Source organism: Harpia harpyja, chromosome 1 (genome assembly GCF_026419915.1).
Source record: "Harpia harpyja isolate bHarHar1 chromosome 1, bHarHar1 primary haplotype, whole genome shotgun sequence".
Classification (NCBI taxonomy): Eukaryota; Metazoa; Chordata; class Aves; order Accipitriformes; family Accipitridae; genus Harpia; species Harpia harpyja.
In genome coordinates this window covers 87,310,772-87,331,011 of record NC_068940.1, presented here as the reverse complement: position 1 = coordinate 87,331,011, position 20,240 = coordinate 87,310,772, and the positions used below count along the sequence as shown (strand labels likewise).

Genomic DNA, 20,240 nt, shown 5'->3' with positions numbered 1-20,240 from the left:
AATCTCTGAAACACAAATTACTGCAGTGAAAAAGATTTGAAAAACATTTTCAAGCTGCATTCTTCAGGTCTTCATTTAAAAGAACAATGATATTTTAGAAAATGTGTATAATGCAAAATAAAGGAAAGAAAGGAGCAGAAGGGTGTCATGTAAGAGCAAACGTAAATTGACAAATATTTATTATGTTAAAATGAAGAAACATCAGGTTTTCTCTTCTGCACTTTAAAAAAAATGCTTATTAAATCAGAAAATGGTATTTTTGAGTCCTGTAATTATAACAGGCTTTTAATGGAAAACATTAAGAAAATTATTTCAAGATTTTCTTTAAGCAATAATTTATTAGTTATATATACAGAATAAATAAAAAAAAAATTCAGACATGACTGTCAGAATATACCATTCTTTTATAACATCTTACCATAAGTTCCAGTGGCCATATCATTAAGGAATAGAAAATGCATATTTCAGAATCAAATACAGTCTCTTGGAGAATATGATTACATAAATGTTTATTTATGGAAGATATAGGAGGTTTTTTGATTTTTTTCTTAAGAACTGTGTCACATTAAGTTATACATAATTTGTTAGAAAGAATGAAAAAATTACTAATCAGCCAAGTTAGCGTTATTTTTGGTTAGGGCTTCTAAAAAGACAAGATTCTGTGGATTATTAAGCAAAGCACATAGAAATCCACAGTTAGAATCATAGAACAGAATCATAGAATTTTTTGGGTTGGAAGGGACCTTAAACATCATGTAGTTCCAACCCCCCTGCCATGGGCAGGGACACCTACTACAGCAGGTTGCTCAAAGCGTCATCCAACTCGGCCTTGTTGTTAATGCTGCTTCAAAGAAAACAAATCATTCCACAAATATGGAAGACCAAATAACATTTAAGAGATCAAATAGAATATGAATTCACTATACATATGGTGCATGTGAGTCAGAAATGTCAATGATAAAAAGATGTAGCTCAAATGTGACAAAAAAACAGAAGGAAGAAATTTTTTGATAGAATGTTTTGATAGTATAAAATGAAGACAAAAATGTTTGCAAATATTCAGGGATCTAGTCATGATGGCAATGACTGAAAATCCACCAACAGAACATAATGATAGAAGAATATGGAGAGCTATTTCTGATTTGCTTTTTGCTTGATAGAAGAAACTGTCCATATTCCCAGGAGAACAGCAACAAAGAACATGACAAACCTTGGACACAGATAGTTACACCAAAAGAGGCAAATAAACAAGATAAAACTGTTAAGTCTGAGCCCAGACTTCTTGCATCTGTAACTTGTAACAGAGACAAAACATAAAAGAAAGGATGCACCAGACCATACATTTAACTTAAGCATGGATGAATACATTGAGATAGAATAACCTTGAAACCTTCAACTAAATCTCAAACCAACTATTTAACACCTAGGGAAGATACAAGAATAGAGCAAGCTTGTAGAGCCTGGGTGAAATGGACTTGGTTCTTGATGCTTGATAACACTTCAATTACCTAATTGTCCCATAACCTCTTTGACTGGCACTACCCTTTCAGACAGATTATGCAGAAAAAAAGGCTGTTCCTTGGGTACCTCTGTAGTTTCTTTCACAGTGAACACACACAAACTAATCTGCCTTCTCTCCTAGTACTTTATTTTCTGCCTTTCTCCTATTTCTTATTTTCTTACATGCTCTCTTTATACTCTAAGCATCAAGTGGCCTATAAACTCTGCCAGGCTGTCTTCTCCTCATGTGTTTGAGGAATATGTTGCTAGTTTTCTTAAATTTTGTTTTGTCATCCTTACTGTGTTTTGACATTTAACCTACCAAAATTTGTCATCTTTTCTACCTTTTTCATTTGGACATTACTTCAGCTATTTGTTTGATGCTTTTTTACTTCTAATAGTATCCATGCCACCTGTATGGATATATTTTTCTTTGCTGCCCATTTTAGCATCTTTTTTAACAAGCTCCCTCAATAGTCATGAAGGAACCAAAGTCATAATGTGAGCATAGCATTTAAGGGTAATGGGCTTTACTGATGTTTTGAAAAAGCTGCCTTTAGATCTTCAGCAGACTTAGTTTTCTCTGAGCTGACTTGTTACCACAAGACAAAAAAAGAATTTAAGAAGTCCTGCTGAAAACTGTATTTAAAAACAAACGTTAAGACATCAGCATTTCTACAAGACTGCAAGTTCATCAATCTCTATATCCCGCAAAAATCTCTCCCTGTCTCTTGGCCCATGTATGTTTATGCAGAATACACCATAAAAAAATCCAGGTGAAGACATATCATCATCATTACTAGCTTACAACTTTTTCCTTTACTTAAAGGTTGTTTAAAAAGGCTCAAATATGCCAATAGACTTTACGCTTTTTTTTTAATCAGTAATTTTAAGATAAATTTAGGAACTTAGAGCTAGATGTCATAAAGAAGACAGTCTTCAAATCTAGGAATGAAAACCAGTTTAACTCTGGACATACTCATACTAATAAAATATTTTAACCCCTTGTATAATACAAACACACTGAAAAGTGTTACATCTGCCTTCCCATATTCATGTTTTCTATCACAGCTACTATTTGCTAATGTCATGATGTATACACATTCAAACAACACTGTACTTTGTAGGTGCACTGGTCTCATTTCTACAGTAAAAAAAATGAATAGTGGTCAATTAAAAAGAAATATTGCAAAAGTTCCTCAGTAATAAGCAATGCTAACTGGAAAAAAAGACAAAAACCAAGTCGCTGTTTGAAGGTCAAACACATTTGATCTTTACAAAATTCCAGTTCGAGATCTCCCTTACCTCACTTTCCATCCCCAAATATTATACGCTGTAGTTTTGGATAAAAAAAATAAAAAAAAAACCTACTTCCACATAAAGGTTTAGAGTAAAAAGTTGAATGTTAACCTAATTTGCATGATGATATTCTCATATATATACGAAATCACAGTTTAAATCCAACATTTATTTAGGACAGACAGATATGGTAATCTCCTGTAAGGATGGCTAAAGGAAACAAAGCACTCCAGAACAATGCTTCTAACAATGCATCTAACCTAAATATTGCCCACAAAAAATAACTGTATTGTCACATGTAATAGTTACAATTTCATTTTCTAAATAATATCAGAATAATCTTCACTACACAACGCTGATTTTGACGGCAGTCCATTCTGTGCAGTGAGGCAGATATGCAATTATCTAACTAAAGGCAGTTTCATTAACAGCATTTTTAAGTGAAATAGCATCAAAAACCACTGGTTTATTAAACCTGACATTTTCTGGAAATCTTTTGATTCATATGATACTGTCATTTGCAAATGCTTCTCAGGTTCTGAATGTAAGTAAGTGATTGCAGTGTATTGATATGGGAAATAGTCCTAAAGTAATAAAAGCCTCCAAAATAATCAAATTACATTTGATTGACGTTTTCATTGGAAAGATAGCAAATTACATCCAAATCTCTCCTCCATTCAAAAATGTTAATGAAGTCTGAAGATAATTAAATCTCTTAAACAACACAATAACCTGGTGATTTAGGCTGTTGGATACCCAGGTCCAGGTGAAATAAAATTAGAGAAATTTATGTATTCTTTAACAAGTGCTTGGCTTTCTACATCCGTTAGAATGCTCCTTCTATATAACTGAAGGGGAAAGTTCCTGTTTTTATTGAACTAAACAAAGATAAGATCTGATGATCATTATTCAGGCCATCTTCTTACTTACCCTGTGTTCTCTGCCACTGAAGCTCATGCAATATTCGTTGTCACACTGCATAATTTGCAAGAAACTAGATAGGCGTAACTATACAACAACAAGATGTATTTTTTTTTGCCCAGAAATATTACATAGACATTTGCTGACAGAAATAGAAAAGTTAGATGCATGACTTCTGGGTTCTACAGAAATTCTGAAAGTGTGTGTGGTCTCCGGCAGAAAAATGCCCTTGCTCTTTCCTCAATGTTCTTCCTTTCCACAGCTTATTTCCCCTTTTGCCTATTCCACAACCATTCTTCTCTGAACCCTTACCTCAGTCTTAGTCTCACTGGAAAGCTGGAAATCATCACCATTTTTCCTCATTTCCCCAGAGAGCTCCTTGCTCCAAGTCCTCTCACGTGGTCTCAGTTCTCTGCCACTTACTGCCACGCTTCATACTGACCCCTCCCAAACCATCACTGCTCCACATCTGTATTCTTCATTCCCATCCTCTCCTTGGTTTATTCTCTTTTACCAAACTTTTAATCTTTCATTATTGTTCTCTCTCCTGACACTATATCATTGGCTCTTTGACCAGCTGGTCTTAATCCTCCTCCCCCCAGCAGCCTGGGTCCTTCCTGCCCTGGCTTCCTCCAGCTCCCTGGTTACTTCTCTCCCACACCAGCAAGTGCAAGCAACGCAGCCTTTGGAGCTATTCCTTGTTCACAGCCAAAGGTGGTTTCCTGTCTCTGTAGATGGCATTGTAGTCCCATTCCTTCCCCATTTAACTTCCTCAAACTGATCGGAAGTTTGCAGTTGTCTATGCACTTCCAGTCTTAGGTCCCTTCTCCAATTTACAAGCTGACAGTCTTTTCACTCCTTGAACTTAAGCCCATACTTATGATCTGGCTGTTGTTCCTGGCCTCACCTTTAAAAACAACTGATTTGTCTGGCTGAAATGGAGGAGTAGCAAACATATAAGACAGACATGTCTTATATGCAAGATTTTGACTCTAAAAATGAGATTTTGGAAGAGTTGCCTTATAACCACAGAAGAATTTTTATGCTTTGGCGAGATTAATAATGGGTAATATGGGGAATGTTTCTTATAATACTAAGGAAATTTTTCTTACTTATACAAAGGTAGCCATTAGAAACCCGATAATGTTTATAGTTAAACAATTATGCCACAAAAGTGTTTTTTTAAGAAATGACACATGCATCATTCTCTTTATTTGCCTTCTAAGTCAAATTAAGCTGCATAAAACTCTGTACTAACATATAGATTATGTCCAGTTTATTAGTTACTTAAGACTAGCTTTAACATCCTTATGCTGCCCTAGATTGTACAACATAGAAATAATAACTATTAAATGCATATTTCATTTGTAAAGACATAAATACAAAACAATATTATGTGTATATGTTATATTTTAATCCAAATGTAAATTATTTCATATTTATTTTATATATAAACCCATATCATTATTCCTGATAATCCACACCATAAGTAGACAGGGAAAAAAATACAAAAAACAGAGCATGAAGGTTGAATTGCCAAAGGTCAGGCAGAATACCAGGAATACATTCATGTTACCAGATTACTTTCCAATCTGATCTTATTCCCTATTCCATCATCATCATTCTTAGGTGGGAAAAGCGAGCATTTAGACTGCATGAAATGCATAGGATGTAGACCTTAGAAATTATACTGTACATTCATCTTCCAGAGAACAAACACACAATGTGATAGGTATGTTAGGTCACTGCTGTAAATCTGCAGCTTGTAAATGGCAGTCGCTTTTCTGTTCTGCTTTAATGCATGGAAGTCATATATAATACCTCTATAGCCATAGTAAATTCTTCAGCTGTAGAAGAAAAGCTGTGAGCTAATAGTCAGGAGCAGCAGCGCTCAAGGAAGAGAACATTTAATACCTTTTTTTTTTTTTTTTGTTACTTTTCTCAGATAGTCAGGATAAATTTGAATGATTTTTTCAGTCCAGGATGTGTTTTTGTAAAATGCAACTAGAAGAAAGAATAATCTCAACAAGTGTCAGTATCAAGAACATGAACGTGGTTCTAAGACCAAAGTGGAGCAAACAAATTCACTGACAGTCTTGTATATGAAGAGAAGTAACAGTTTATTGCAGAATGGGGAGCTCAGAAATCTACACTGAGATAAGGAAGACAGTCCAAGAAGTGGAGATCTTCTACTGAATTCTTCCAGTTCTGAGAGAAAGAGCAACTCATTTGAGAGGTAATGAAAATCAAGAGATGACTCAAGGATTGATGCTGAGAGATGAGAAAATTGCAGTGGACTTGGTGGAGCCAAGCATCTAAGGAAATCATCTTGCTGGAATTTAAGATAAAAAGATTTAAATGAAAACTATTTTGAAAGATATTTTAAGCCCATGTAATATTTTTGCTTGGTTCTCATACCAAGAGGAAAAACTTACATTAACAAGGTTAAGGAGCATACAATCACCAGCAGATGGAACATCATGGAAAAAAAATGTTAATATTGATGAAAGGAACAATGTAGTTGTAGGTGGTGAAGTCAACAAAACATCTGTGCTTAGCCAAGCTAAGAAATTAGGAAAAGTAGCTGAGAAAAATGAAATGCTTGCATCCAATTGCAAGAATATACATAATAAAACGTAGAAAGTAATGGTACACTACATAAACATGAAGATGGTGAAATACCATTTGAGAAGAATTATAAGAGCTATTCTAATGCTGTAGACTACCAGACTAACATGCTGAAAGGCAAGTTTATTGCTTGGAAACAGTCAACTTGCCAAACTACTTGCAGAGACATTTGTGTACCTACATTCTGCTTCCCACATTACAAGCCGCAGTGCTAGCACACACTGAGCCAACTCAGCAGTACAGCAATGATTTATAAGCAAGTAATACATTTGGAGCGAATATCACCATAAATATAAAGGCTCCATAATTTAACCTTTAGCATGGCATTGTCAATGTATCATCTGGGCAAGTGAGACTTAGGTATAATACAAGTTTCTTCAGTCATATAATTAGAGAAAAAAGAAAATCAGTTGCCATATAGGAAGCTTGTGATTAAGGATAATCTAGGACCGGTTAAAACCTAACTGGACATTTGTCTTCACTTTTAGGTACAACGTTGACACAGAAACACAGGCTCAATAGCTAAAAGAAAGGGTGTTTTGAAATATAAATAACCATTTTTGAAGTGAAAACAGTAGATTTTAGTTTTCTTGATTAAAAGCTACCAGTTAACTGCTATCCCAGAGCAGCGAAAGGAATGTTGCATACAACTAAATGTATTTAGAAAGTTTTTAATTAAACTGTTGATTTGGAAGTCTTGTTATTTGGTCAGAGAACAAAATCCCAGTGTCCGAGTTTAAGGGTAGTGGGAGAGCAATCCAGACTGTCATAACCCAATAATACATAGGAAGTGTAAGCACATTTTGAAGAGAAGTACAAAAACCATAAGTAATTCAAAAAGCAGTAGAGTATAGTAAGAGTTTTAATGTGAGTAACATGGGCAGGGAGGGAGTAAAGTAGTAAAAACTCTTCTCAGTGGTACACAGTGAAACAAGCAGAAGCAATAGGCACTTGTGGTTGTTGTACTGTAAGGGTGGTCAAACACTGGAACAGGTTGCCCTCAGCAGCTGCGTAGTCTTCATCCTCAGAGATATTCAGAACCCAACTGTGTAAGGTCCTGGGCACTCTGCTCTGGTGGACCCTGCTTTAACTGGATGAGCTTCAAAGACCCCTTCTAACCTCAACTATTCCATGGTAACAGCAGAATTTTTTCCCCAACTTCACTCTGGCCCACAAGAGGAAAGATAATCTGCCTAGTGAACATTTAATAGTTATTTCTGGTTTTAACTAATCGGTCAGTTACCTAATAAAACAGAATGCAGTTTCCTGACTTCAAGCTCTGTATTTTTTGGATACATATCTTTCTAAACAACTAAACCACTGCACACCAGTGCTGTAGCAAAGAAAGATTGGATACTAAAACTGCAGAGAAATTGCATGAATACAAATAGAAGCTGTAATTATTTCATTTATCTGCTAAAAGTCAGATAGATTTTTGTTTATCTGAGCAGCACCTCTCAAATTTCCTAATAAAAACTATAAAGTATAAGCATGGATTTTGGATTGTATTAGCACCTGTGAAGAAGTTTATGCTTTGTGATGCATAACACAGCACAGTCAGAAAATACTATAAGGATCTTGTCTACAATATTTCTGTTATTTGTGGGAATGCTAGAAACCATCATGCTCTATTTAAAAAAAAAAACAAAACAAACACAAAACCAAACCCTGAAGTAAATATTGCTCATGGCAACTCCCTTTGAAAATGCATCACGACTTTTATAGCATAGTTGATACTTTAATGCAAAAGCAAGAGACGCATTTTCAAAGATGGAAAATATAACCATGATTTGTTATGCAAAGCAGGTAATTGAATTAATCAGAAAGACATTTGAAGCTACATATTAGAGGCCCTGAAACATTTCCAAGCTCTCTTTTTACTGTACAGTGGAGAGGGACTCAGACACATCACCTCCCTCTACTTTCCCACGTGTTAGTTTCCATGCAGAGAAAACCCAGCCACATCAAAATTAAGTATACAAAACACACAATTTGAATGCGAGTCTGTGACCACTGCGTTTTTCATGTTTCCTGTCTCACCGTTTCTCAAGTCTAATTGCAGGACCATCTACCCTTTAGGAAAAGGCATGTCACACAGTGATGCCACAGAATTCCCAAGTTTGCACAAGTGTAACGTATTTTCCTCACATTTTTTTAGCATAAATTTGTGAGACCATGTGTGCAAAAGTGTAAGCACAAGCTCTTTTTGGTTTATTTTACAATGGCTTCCTGAATCAGCTTTCGATATCTCACAGATTAAGATTTTATTCAGTATAACACTGTACCTGATATTTAGCATCTTAAGAGTTATAAAATAAAGTACTGTATTTTAAGCAACACTTTCTACTAAATAATTAATCAAAGACCTTTTTTCTGGTTTTAATGCTAAGAGGGAAGTAGTTGCTACAGAAAATAAAAGGGGAAAAATTCAGAATAGAATCAAAATGAAATAACTATTTCTCAAGAGCTTTTACTTTTAATTAAATTACAACATTTATGAAGTCATGAAAGCCTGGCAAATAGGACAAACAAACATAGTCACAGGAGCCTAACAACCTAGATTTTTTAGTTTTCACTTACGGCACTTAGCTTCATCATGGCTATTTGAACAGTCAGGTGTAAAATCACAAAATTTGTCAGACGAAATACATTGTCCATCCTCACATGAAAAAAGTCCCGGTGGACAGTAATAAGATGAAGAATTAGCATCTGCAAATTCTGTTTCCCCTTAAAAGTCAGAAAAGAAAATAGAAGTAAAAACATATATTTATAAAATTCTAAGTGCTTTTTATTATCTTTGAATATAGTAATGTACTCAGCATAAAGAACACAGCATCACCTATGAAGTGAGATAGATCATATTACGATTGATAAGATACACAGCTGATATTAACATCTGATGCTCTTACACTAAGTTTTTTTATCAAAACCACCTTAAAGTTACACAGCCAGGCTCCAGTTTAAAGGCGAGGTGCTGTGTAGAGCACCCTGCTGATACCCCTGCAGTCAGGAGCAGGTCTTCCACAAAAGCTTTCTGCTGTAGCAGTGGTTTCTCTGCATTCAGCTCAGTGGATGTTCCAAGAAGCCAAAAGTTTGACATTGCACCGTTACTAGCTTGCACCTCAATCTAGACATAAGAAAACACCCCAGATTTCAATGAATGGGGAAACAAAAAGCCAAGGACTACTGGTTTTACCTCAGTAGATTTCTGGAAAGAGACCAAGTGAGACAATTGACACGCAGCTTTTCATCTTTTTTGTTTAACTTAGCTTTTTTAGATACTCATACTGCTACCCAGACAGAGCTTGTTTTAAAACGCACTGCCCTCTAAAAATAAAATCTTTGTGACTGATGGGTGAATAGGGGGGTTGTAGGGAAAATAATTAAAGCAAATTAATGTTTCTTCAAATACCTAGCTACTGTCAGTCAGACTGTGCATAGGCATCAGAGAAGCCTTAAAAACACAACAATGAAGTTTTCTGTTATACCTTTAAATTTTCCAATAAAGAAAAAAATTCAGACATCTGCTGTATAAAACCCATCAGCGTTACCACTGACTGTGCATGTGTCCATGCCATTTTAAAAGAGTAGTCATGAACAGTCAAGAGGACCAGAAGCAGCAGTCTGACAGAAGGTTACATTATTTTATATTTCCATTCTTTGGCACTTCAAGACTACAGAGTGTGAGTACACAGACAAGTTTAGTGGGAACTTACTGTATGTTAGGTATTTGACAGTAATGATGGGAGAACCCTCTTGCCCTAAAGATAATGCAGTGGAATTTGCTCTTCAGTGGAAGGTATAAGATGCTTTGCTTCTGTCTCTGCAGCTAAGTGTAAATGCGGGCAGGTGCTACGTAGTAAGTGGTATCTGGAAATTCCCACCACAGCTCACTTTGCAGAACTAGTGCAAACTACTTAGAAGCTACTGTGTAACACAGGATGAAAGTCTTTTTTCCTCAGATGATCCCCCTACGTTCTTAAAGGTATCTTGAAGTTGGCAATCAAATCACCGTTATACATAACAGATATTGGGGAAAACGTATTGAAAACCACAGAACTTGCCTTCACTTTCTTGGCTGACACCTAGAAGTGATTTATTCACAACTCCACATTCCTCTGTTATACTGATGTCATCAACAGCAACAGTAGCATTTTTTGTTAGAATAGTAGCTCGTAAAATAATCTGTAAAGACAAATAAATAAGCTAGCTCATTAAAGGTGACATGATAAAAAGACATATATATATTCCTTTATAATTTATGACATCTGCACAGGAAGTAAATACCACCTACAACCAACTCCAAATACCAGCCAGCAAAAACTACAATTGAGATTTGATCAAAGTCAGAAGTTTACTCCTCAACTGTCAAAGCCATAACTACCTTTACTTACGAAAAGTTATGCAACCCAGATGACCTTGCTTCAGTCTAAACTGGTAAAAGCCATCACTACTTGAATGAATTGTCTTCCTGCTGGAACAGTTAAAAGTTATACTTCTTTTTAAATGAGCTTTTCAGGGTTACCAAATATGATGGTTAACAACTCCATTCAATTGTGTTCATCTATATTATGCCTGCTGAAGTCAGCAACATGTGGTACAGTAAAGGTAGGGATTGTAAGGATGCATTTGTAAATACAAGGAAATATTCAGGAGATCATAAAAGGAAGTAAAGTTCAGTCATAACTTAGCAGTAATGAGAATTGAGTGCCTTTTCTTTTAGACCATTTTATAAATGTGACATAAAATGAAGAGACCAAAACCAGAATTTTGATTTGCTGAATCCTTATATTTGAGTTTCTGATTCCCCTAACAGTTCCTTTCTAAGTTTTAGTAAAGTGTAGCAGCCTGAGATTATGTCAAAATAAAATTAAACTCAAAAACTGCTAATTGTTTCTGTGCTCAGTGATGCAAATTGAAGTATCTGCACTTCTGCCTTTAGCCAACAGACTTAGGCCTTCACTCTGATCAGCAGTTTTTATAGCAAGTTCATTTTTTTAAAAGCTACTACACTACTGCTACTTGATTTTTGTTACAAAAAGGTGATTCTAATGCATACAATGATGATGTTCTTTAACAGCTACATCTGTTTAAAGAGCTGAATGGAATTCTTTTTTGTATGAGCATTAAAGAATAGAAATTCTCTTTTTATATTTCATTATAAAAGTAAATTACTTCTAAATGTCAAATTAGAATAACTTTTGGAAAGCAATGTAAATGTAATTTCCAATTACCTGAAAAGGTAAGTCCTCAGCTGCACTTTCTACAGGAATATTTACTTTTGTCCACTGCATCTCAGGCAATCCTGAAATGTCACGCAATTTTTCCAAACTTCCTTCCAATGCAGTTCTCTTAAAGACAGAAAGCTGGGAATCCTGAGATAACTGGTGCCAAAATCTTACCTGTTGAAAGAGTTTTTAATGAAACACTTTAAAAACTATATCATCAATCCACAATAAATTCAGTACCAACTCATATACATACATTATAACACAGAATGGTATGACAGGTCTAAACACAGCCTTGGCATAAAAAAGATGTATGAAACTATCACATGTTGAGATAAATGTCTAAAGATAAAACCATAATTAAAAGTAAAGCTTATTTTTAAAACTTACTTTTAACTTGCATCTATCAACTGCTGCAGACTGACTGATGAGCTCCCTTAACTCTTTTTAGCGTAGTAAGGACTTAGAAACTTCTCAAAGATTATTTTTCTTCACAAATGCTGATTATAAGACAGCTTCATAAGTATGTTAATCTCAGAAGTGCAACAGTTGAGGTACTTGAATGAAAGAAACCTTATGATCTTATATTTCCACAATCAACACAAAAACTATCTGACGACAGATGTTTAAAATAATCTATTGATCTCCTGAAACAAGTGGATTGATTGGGAAGAAGAAACAACAACTCTAAGTGGATGAGGCTACAAAAAACTGCTAGACAAGCAGAAAAGATCAGAAAACAGTAGAATACCAGTTCACTATGCCTCCTCTGCAATACAGAGTAAGCCTGATGCTTTTTTTTTTTTTTTTTAATACTACCCCAACAAAAATTCAGCTCAGAACTGCAGGGAAGAAACAAGATTTTTCAAAGACTAATTTTTTTCCTTCCCCTGAGTCCTTTCTCCTTCTTTACACAGTAGAAGACTAAAATTTCTTCAACTGCAGACTCTTTACTTCCCTGCAAAAGCCTTGATAATACTTAAATCTTCATGAAGGTAAAACAAGAGCTGTAAAAATAGTTCTTCCTACCCAGTTCTCTGCCCAACTTCGTATGATCTTACACTGTGAATCTTGGATCATCACACTACAGAGAGAAAGTTTCCTTTTATTTTTTCATGTCATATCAACTTTTAAACAGAGTTAAAGAATACAGATCATTTGACTATTAGCCCAAAATGGAACTTATGTATTTTTTTGCAAGACAATAACAAATATGAGAAAACCCATCTTTAGCCTCAGGACAAACACAGATGCATGTGTTAGCCAGCTTTCAGTTAGATGTGAGACAATTCAAGTCTTTTATTTGAGCAACACAGCTGACACAACAGGCTGTACAGGTCATGGAAAGGCATTATATTAGGGACTGTAACAAGCAAAACAGCCTTAGAGGTAGTGGTGTAATTTTTACTTAATTTAATTTATTGTGAATTAATGCAAATTTCTAATCTCTGAGAAAGAAGAAAAAAGAAAGCAAACACTTAAACTTGAGCAAACACCTTTCCACCCCCTTCCCCAGGCCACTTTAAGTCAAACACTTAGCCTGCCCCCTTCCTAGGCTTAGTTTCCCTAATTTTTCCTGCAGGTTACACTCAGTCTGGCCCAATTCCATTGATGAAGCAACAGGTGGAGCAGGAGGTTGGGCACATGAGTAATTATTTTGTTCTGGTGTTCTCTACATGTTCCCCTTCTCCAGTCATTACTTCTTACTCTTCTTCCCCTGCTTCAGCTCAGGGCTTTGACAGGCCACAGTCCCTCTGGGGTGTCCCCACCCCAGCACGTGTTGCCCACAGCCACAGTCTCTTTGGGGTGTCCCTGTCCCAGCATGGGGCACCCACAGCTGCAGTCCTCTCAGAGCCATACCTCCTCAGCATGGACCACCTCCTTCTGTGGGTATGTCTCCAGCTCTGTCCCCAACAATGTCCCCTTCCACACCTCTCCTCCTTGTTTGTCCACAAAAGATTTTTTTTTTTTTAAGAGAAGTGGTAGTTTAAGAGTACCCAGACTCTGAGAGGAGTCTTTTCTTAGTAAATTATCACATTACAGTCTCTGTTAAAGCTGCAGATGGCTAGTGTGCCAAGGAATTCAAAGAACAAGATTGATGAATTTGAGAACTCTTTACATTCTAATCATTGACTAATAATCTGAAAATCATCATGCATCTGAATTCACTACCTTTCACTTCTAGCCCTGAATTTAATCCATAAAATTGGCAAATACACTAAAGACACAACATCTGTAACCTGTGAAGGGAGAGTTTCTTTTTGCTTGGGTTACATAATACAAGGTAGATCAGTGGTTAGGTAATATTCTTGTTACAACACACTGTTACTTTTTAGTATCTTCTGGCGTTTCTTTCTTCCCCACTCATGAAAATTGTATTATATAAAATAATCTCGAGATTTATTAATAAGTTAAAAGACTTTCATGTAACTTGTTTTCCCCACCAGAAAGCTTAAGGAATACAAAGCAGCAGGTATACAAATGCTTTTCAAAATGAGCTGTTTGAAGAACTACACCCCAAACAATCTAGGTGTAAGGTTTATCAAACAGCTTTTCAGACAAATTTGTGTTTTCATTACATAAGAAATAAAATTACCCTCCTTCTCTATGTCTGCATGTTCTACTTTACAACGACTACTGTGTCCATTAAAGCGCCATGAACAAAGATCTAGGACTAGAAATTTGCTTCTACAACTCCAAAATCTTGAGCTAAATGAAGATGTTTCCTAGCTAACACCTACAGAAAGACTCAGCTACAAGAAGCTGCAGAAAGAAGTTACTTCTAAGCCTCAATTAACCAGTAAGGCACAATATAAAACTGTTATCCCTTAACTACAATTTTCTTCCTTTTTTTTTTTTAATAACTGGAGCCAAAGAACTTGTAAAGCTGTTAATAAACATAGAACTCTTTATGTAGATCCTTTTATCCTCTCAGTGGGACACCCAACAGAGGGCAACATCTCACATTCATACGCAGAGAGCATAACACACCAATACACATCCTAATGAGCAACCCCTACTCCTTGCTCTTTCCCAGAAATGAAAGTCTGCAGGGAAAATGTGGCAGAAAGCCAGGCTTCCAGTCTTCAGAAACACTCTCTTTTCAGACATGTATAGCTGGATAAGAACTTGCCCTAGATTTTGTTGAATCTGGGAACTTTAAAAACATTCAATATGTGCATACTTAAAATTAAAAAATGGTTTACATTCTGACTTTGAACTAGAGAAATATATGTACATCCCCACTGTATTCATATTTATTTTGAATGCAGACAAAATTCTGCAATAGTTCTAACCAGAATGATTCATTGATTCACATACCTGCTGTGCCCAGTTCGCCTTAAGGGGTTCTAAGATAAATTAATCTGAACCTGAAAGGTGCTTATCTACTCAGGATCAGAGTCTACAAAAGAGATACGAAACTGCCTGAACAAATGCACTGTGTGTACAAAGCCTGTTGGTATCCCAGGAGTGATGCAACACGCAGGGCTCCGATGGGATGCTGTGAGGCCACCTGTGTTCCCTGCAGCAGCATTCTGCTTGATTTCATTCTGCATCTATTTTATTTCTGATTCTTTACAACACTAAGAAGCCATGTGAAGATTAAGAACCGAAAGAGTGTATTAAATGACAGCAAGGTGTTGTTCTTAAGTTGTTTAAGAGACTTGTCCTTTTGTTCTTAAGTTGTTTAAGAGAATTCTCCTTTTCCACTGCAAGTTGCAACCATTCAGCTGAGATCTGGGAACTCATTGATGTGCATAGTCCAAGTCAGCTACAGTCTCAAGCACAAAACGTTTATCTAAGCCAACAGTTGTTTCAGGTCCCTTACACTAGAAAAAAAAACTAAGAAGCCTAGGACCTGCTGGAGTAAAATTCTGCTATTTGTTGGGCCTTCTAAGTGCAGTTCCTCCACACATTGTTTTCTGACATTTTTATTTTTGAAAAAAGTTTTCCTAAGTGAAATTACACTCCTGTTCTATACTGAGTCTGAAAAATTAAGCAACCCATCCAAATTTTATTTTGTTTCTCTAAAGCCTCTTTTTGCCACTGAACAAAATAAAATTATTTTGGCAAGATTTGCCTATCTTTTCCTCTCTGTGACTTCTTAAACCAGGAGGCATTATGCAGTAGCAGAAAAAACATAACATCATAACTACGCAACTTAGCTTCTCCTCACTATGGCATAAGCTTTGAAAAGTTATGGAATAGAAAACAAAAAAAAGCTTCAGAAAAAAACCCCAACAAACTTATAAAACTGTACAGCATCTAGTCATTTTATTCACTGGCCAAAAGGACAGATAAAAATACAGTTAGGAATGTTTTCTTGTATGTATATTTCTGTAATAATATAATTATATATATTTAATATATTTCTTCAAGTTCTGTTTTAAAAATACATATTTTGTTGAAAATTCCAACATTCTGATTATAAAACTGTATTTTCATCTTTCATATAAGTCTTTTCTATGTTTTAGCACTCCTGACCCACTTTTTTCAGGTAGCTTTCTAGTTTCTCAGATCAACAGCCATACTGGCTGGTTGCTTTTGCATTCCCCTGCAGAGCCACAAGACATCCGACAAAAAAAAAACCATTTCAAGGTGAACTCTCAAGTACCGCACTGATCAGCTTAAAAAACATCCTCCTCAAACCATCAATTAAAATTTAGTACGTGTCTGGAGCGTGGTAGCTAATTCTCTCCAGTCACACCAACATAGTTAATCTATATAGTGACTTCAAACCACAGGTCTCCTGTTATGGGACATTGCATATGTGAGTCTTTCCTGCCTATAAATGACAGCGTGGCTCTTCATCAGCTTTTGCTCAAAGGGCTGGCTGCTTTGACTGTGAGTTGATATGGCCCTGATATTGTTGTCCAGCTAGGTTTGTCACAGCATACAAAAACCTGAAGCATAATCTTAAATCTGAGTCACCTGGTGGATGCTTTGGAAAGAATAATAATCAGAGAAAAATTTGGCAGCAAAGCAGTAAAAAGCCTGCTGCATCTCCCTCCTCCCAAAGAATTAGTCTGTAACTCCTTCCACTGGTATTGAAATGGAGCCAGTTTTTCAGCAGCAACACTTACAGCAAGAAAAATACCGTATCTACACATCAGGTGAGTGGTAGCTTACAAAGGTGGGGACAGTTAATATCAAACTGTTACCTGACAGCAGGAAAGCCCAGGGGAAAGCTTGACAAGGAAAGGGCTCCCCAGATGAGACGTGGTCATCTTTGTGTTCATCTGATGTGATCCATTGAAGTAAATGAATGCTCCTGTAAACAAAAATCAAAGAAATATAAGAAATATGTCATGCTCCAATAGCAAATAGCTACTTCAGGTAACTATGTGCTCCATGAGGCACATAAAGCTTATTTATAAAAGTACACAAATGAAACAGCTTTGCCGTCAGTTCAGTCTCTGTGGATAACGAGGAGGGTCTTGTGACAGGCTGTGACAACCACTGTCTAGGGAAAGACAAAATAGAATTGCTAAGTGCTCCTGCCTCTTTCCTCCGCAGTAAAATTAACATGACTGAGTCCAAAGCTGAGGAAAGAGGGAGAAACAAAAAAGGGTATTTGGGCAGCCATTGCTAAGGCTACCCTGTTGTGGTGCCTGCAAGCACTTAAACCTGACGAAGTAAATACAGAGCCCTGCAAAGGGAGTTCAGAAGTTGCTTGTGAGGGCTTTACTGTGCAGACCCACTGGATGTACTTTTCTACCTGCCCTCTTCAGGCAGAAACCTTAGGACCTCCATCCTCCAAACACTACAACTACTTCCCACCACCTTCACACAGTGCCCATCCGCTCTCCACGCAGTCTGGGGAGAGTGAAGGGACTGCGGGAGCTGCAACACAGAGCACCCTGGAGATCAAAGAGCACAGACTTCAGCTGGAATCCCTAAAGGACGCATTTTAATTGGCTTAAATAATGTTTCAAACAGGATTTAGAACAAAAATTAATTTCCTTTAGGGTACAGTATTCACTCTCAGCGCAGCCCAGCCAGTTTTAAGCACGCTAACAATGTTGCAGACCATGCGAGCCAATGGAACAAGCTATATTTTCTCATGGGGTCCACAGACTTGACATTGTTGTCTGTGCTAGTGGGGATGAAAGCTTAATTAAAGATCTAATCTGAACTCTGGCAAATGAACTGCCTTTGGATTTGAACTACAGCAGATGTGCTTCAGACAAAGGTAGGAAAGGATAAACATCTTCAAGGGGCCCTAAAGCAGCATATTTTGAATGCCGTCAGTGCTGCCTTCACTGAATACTGAGACTTTTTCATGAAAGTCTATGCAAAACAACACTAAAGGCTCAGTCTTGTTTGCACATCGATTTTACACATATTGCCTTACATCTTGGAAAATCAGCTATTGTGCTGCCACAGTCATACTCCTTAGCCATTTATTTCCCATGGATACGTAATGAAGCAGAGGGTTAGGTCCAGCCCCACGCGAATAATTGCATCGCTTTAGCAAGGCTGGCACAAAAAGGTGACCGTTACAGCTCCTTGTACAAACAGGCGTGCTGTGCTCTGCAGCACGAGGGAAGCTTCCCTCATTGGAATGCAAGGGTACTTCAAAGGATCCTCTTTTAATTTGCAGCTGAGGCTGTACAGTAGCCTTGTTAAGATCTTCATTAATCAAAATTTTCTGCTGCCCTCCCCAGGAGAGAAGAGACGAACACTCTGCAGTACCACAAGGAACTGTTGCAACCGGAAGGACCTTGATTTAATGTTGGCAAGAACTTGCTCAAATTCTGGAAGCCTAATTGTAAAGCTGTGATGTGGCTGTAGCAGGAACAGTGATATATGGGTGCAAAACCACCTCAGAAAGACCTTTGCACTAGCTTATATGGGGAATGCATCATTACCAGCCTTGAGAGGTGCTGCATGGTAACCTTAAGATCTGTTTGAGGCTTCAACCTGCAGCAACATATAAAGATGTGAACCTATCTTGTAATAATTCAGGTATCAAAGCAGCTTAAGTGCAGCAGCACATAGTTCCTTATGGGCTAATTTAACATGCTGCTTAGGCTGCAGAGCAGATGTTTCTACCAGCAGCCTTCATTATGACCACATTACACCTCAAATCTCACCAGCACCTAGAATAACCCACATGGGGAAGACACAGGCATATCGGTGCCCTTCTTCAGAGCTGTGAGAGTTTGGAAGCTGTGGCACAGTAATGTTTGCAGACAATGCAGTAATGCAGATCCAGTGCCACCCTACAGAGACAATAAAACAAAATATCGAATAGCTGCTGAGAAAGTTAATAGCAACTTTGGTGCACTTCATCACTTGGGGACCAATGGAAAAAAAGGCACATGATTGTGCAGTTAGAGTTATTAAATAGCATGCACACACATACTCGCACCCCACTAGGGTTTGCTCAGGCAACTTTTAATCCTGGAATTCCTCTACTTTTGAATGCTCAAGGTGGAATACTTAATATTTCATTCCTTTAACACAAACATGGGAGAGAACTGTGGAGGTCTGGCTGTAAGATAATATACATCATTAAAAAAAATTTATCTTAAAGGGCTATTGGACTATAACCCAGATTTTAAAGTAAACAGTGTAATAGATACATTTTGATAAAATTAAAGTCACAGAACATTTGCCAACATCATCTGACAATGACAAACACGCTGTGCAGTTTTAGTTTTATGCAGTATGCTGTAGTAATGCTTTCATTTTGGAAAAATACTTTAAAACAGCCCTCTACTGGAATAAACTTTTTCCAGCTGAATGCATTGTATGGCAACTATAGGCTGAAGGAAGAACACCAGTTCAAAGGATGTTACACTCACTCTATTTTTCCAAGGCAAAACTTACTAATTTACCTGCACTATAATAATGATAATGATGATGATGATGATAACGATGATAATAATAATAATAATAATAATAAATAAAAAGAAATCTCACCACGTCCAGTATTACTTGTATGACCTCTGCCAGGGAGTTTACTGTCAAGAGGAGCCTGTTCTGTCATTCTGTTCCAGTCAGCATCACCTATGCTTAGTGGCTTCCACCCGCAGAGGTCAGTCGCAAAATCACATATAGTGTAATTAGCTGTTGTAAGAAGAACAACAAGAGAACATTAAGTTGAATTTCATGCAATGGTTTAATGCTGCAACTATGATTAATTTGTATTTGGATGTACAAGGAGTCTTAAAGAAGCACTGGTATGGTTCACTGAAAGCCAGATTATTCAGATGGACAGAAAGTTCTAGAATACAGGTAACAGATCAGGCAGGCCCCTCCCTTCTTAATCAAACTCAGAACCATGAAGGAAACCACCTATAAGAGAATAAACTATATCATATTAAAGATGAGACCTGTACATAGGCAGCTGACAGATTATGAAAGTAATATATATTTTTAAAAGATGAATTCTACTGGAAAGTTAATTATGAATGTGTGGAAAAAATCAAGTGTATTTAGTTCTTTAAATACACTGAAAGCAAAGAATACTTAAACTTTCATTTAATTTGTTTTTGAAAATGAGATTTAAATTCATGAATTATTTAGGTCTCCTAGAAATTTTTATTGCCAAGTAAAAGACCATTTTCTCAGTCAGTATGGATTAGACCAACTTAAACTATAACAGTATCACACACTTTTCCATTTCTTGAGTGCAATTAATTATTTTGATAAGAA

General features: G+C 36.6%; 1 protein-coding gene across 1 annotated transcript in view; it reads right to left on the bottom strand.

Moving 5' to 3' along the window:
• Window positions 1-20,240, bottom strand: part of MALRD1 (MAM and LDL receptor class A domain containing 1) — a 296,040-nt gene that overhangs the window by 235,291 nt on the left and 40,509 nt on the right. Inside the window, exons 10-13 of the mRNA XM_052803955.1 lie at window positions 19,506-19,652; window positions 16,739-16,848; window positions 11,583-11,750; window positions 10,413-10,533 (exon numbers count right to left, since the gene is read on the bottom strand). Coding sequence (XP_052659915.1) covers window positions 10,413-10,533; window positions 11,583-11,750; window positions 16,739-16,848; window positions 19,506-19,652 — 546 coding nt within the window. The remainder of the gene's footprint in view (window positions 1-10,412; window positions 10,534-11,582; window positions 11,751-16,738; window positions 16,849-19,505; window positions 19,653-20,240) is intronic.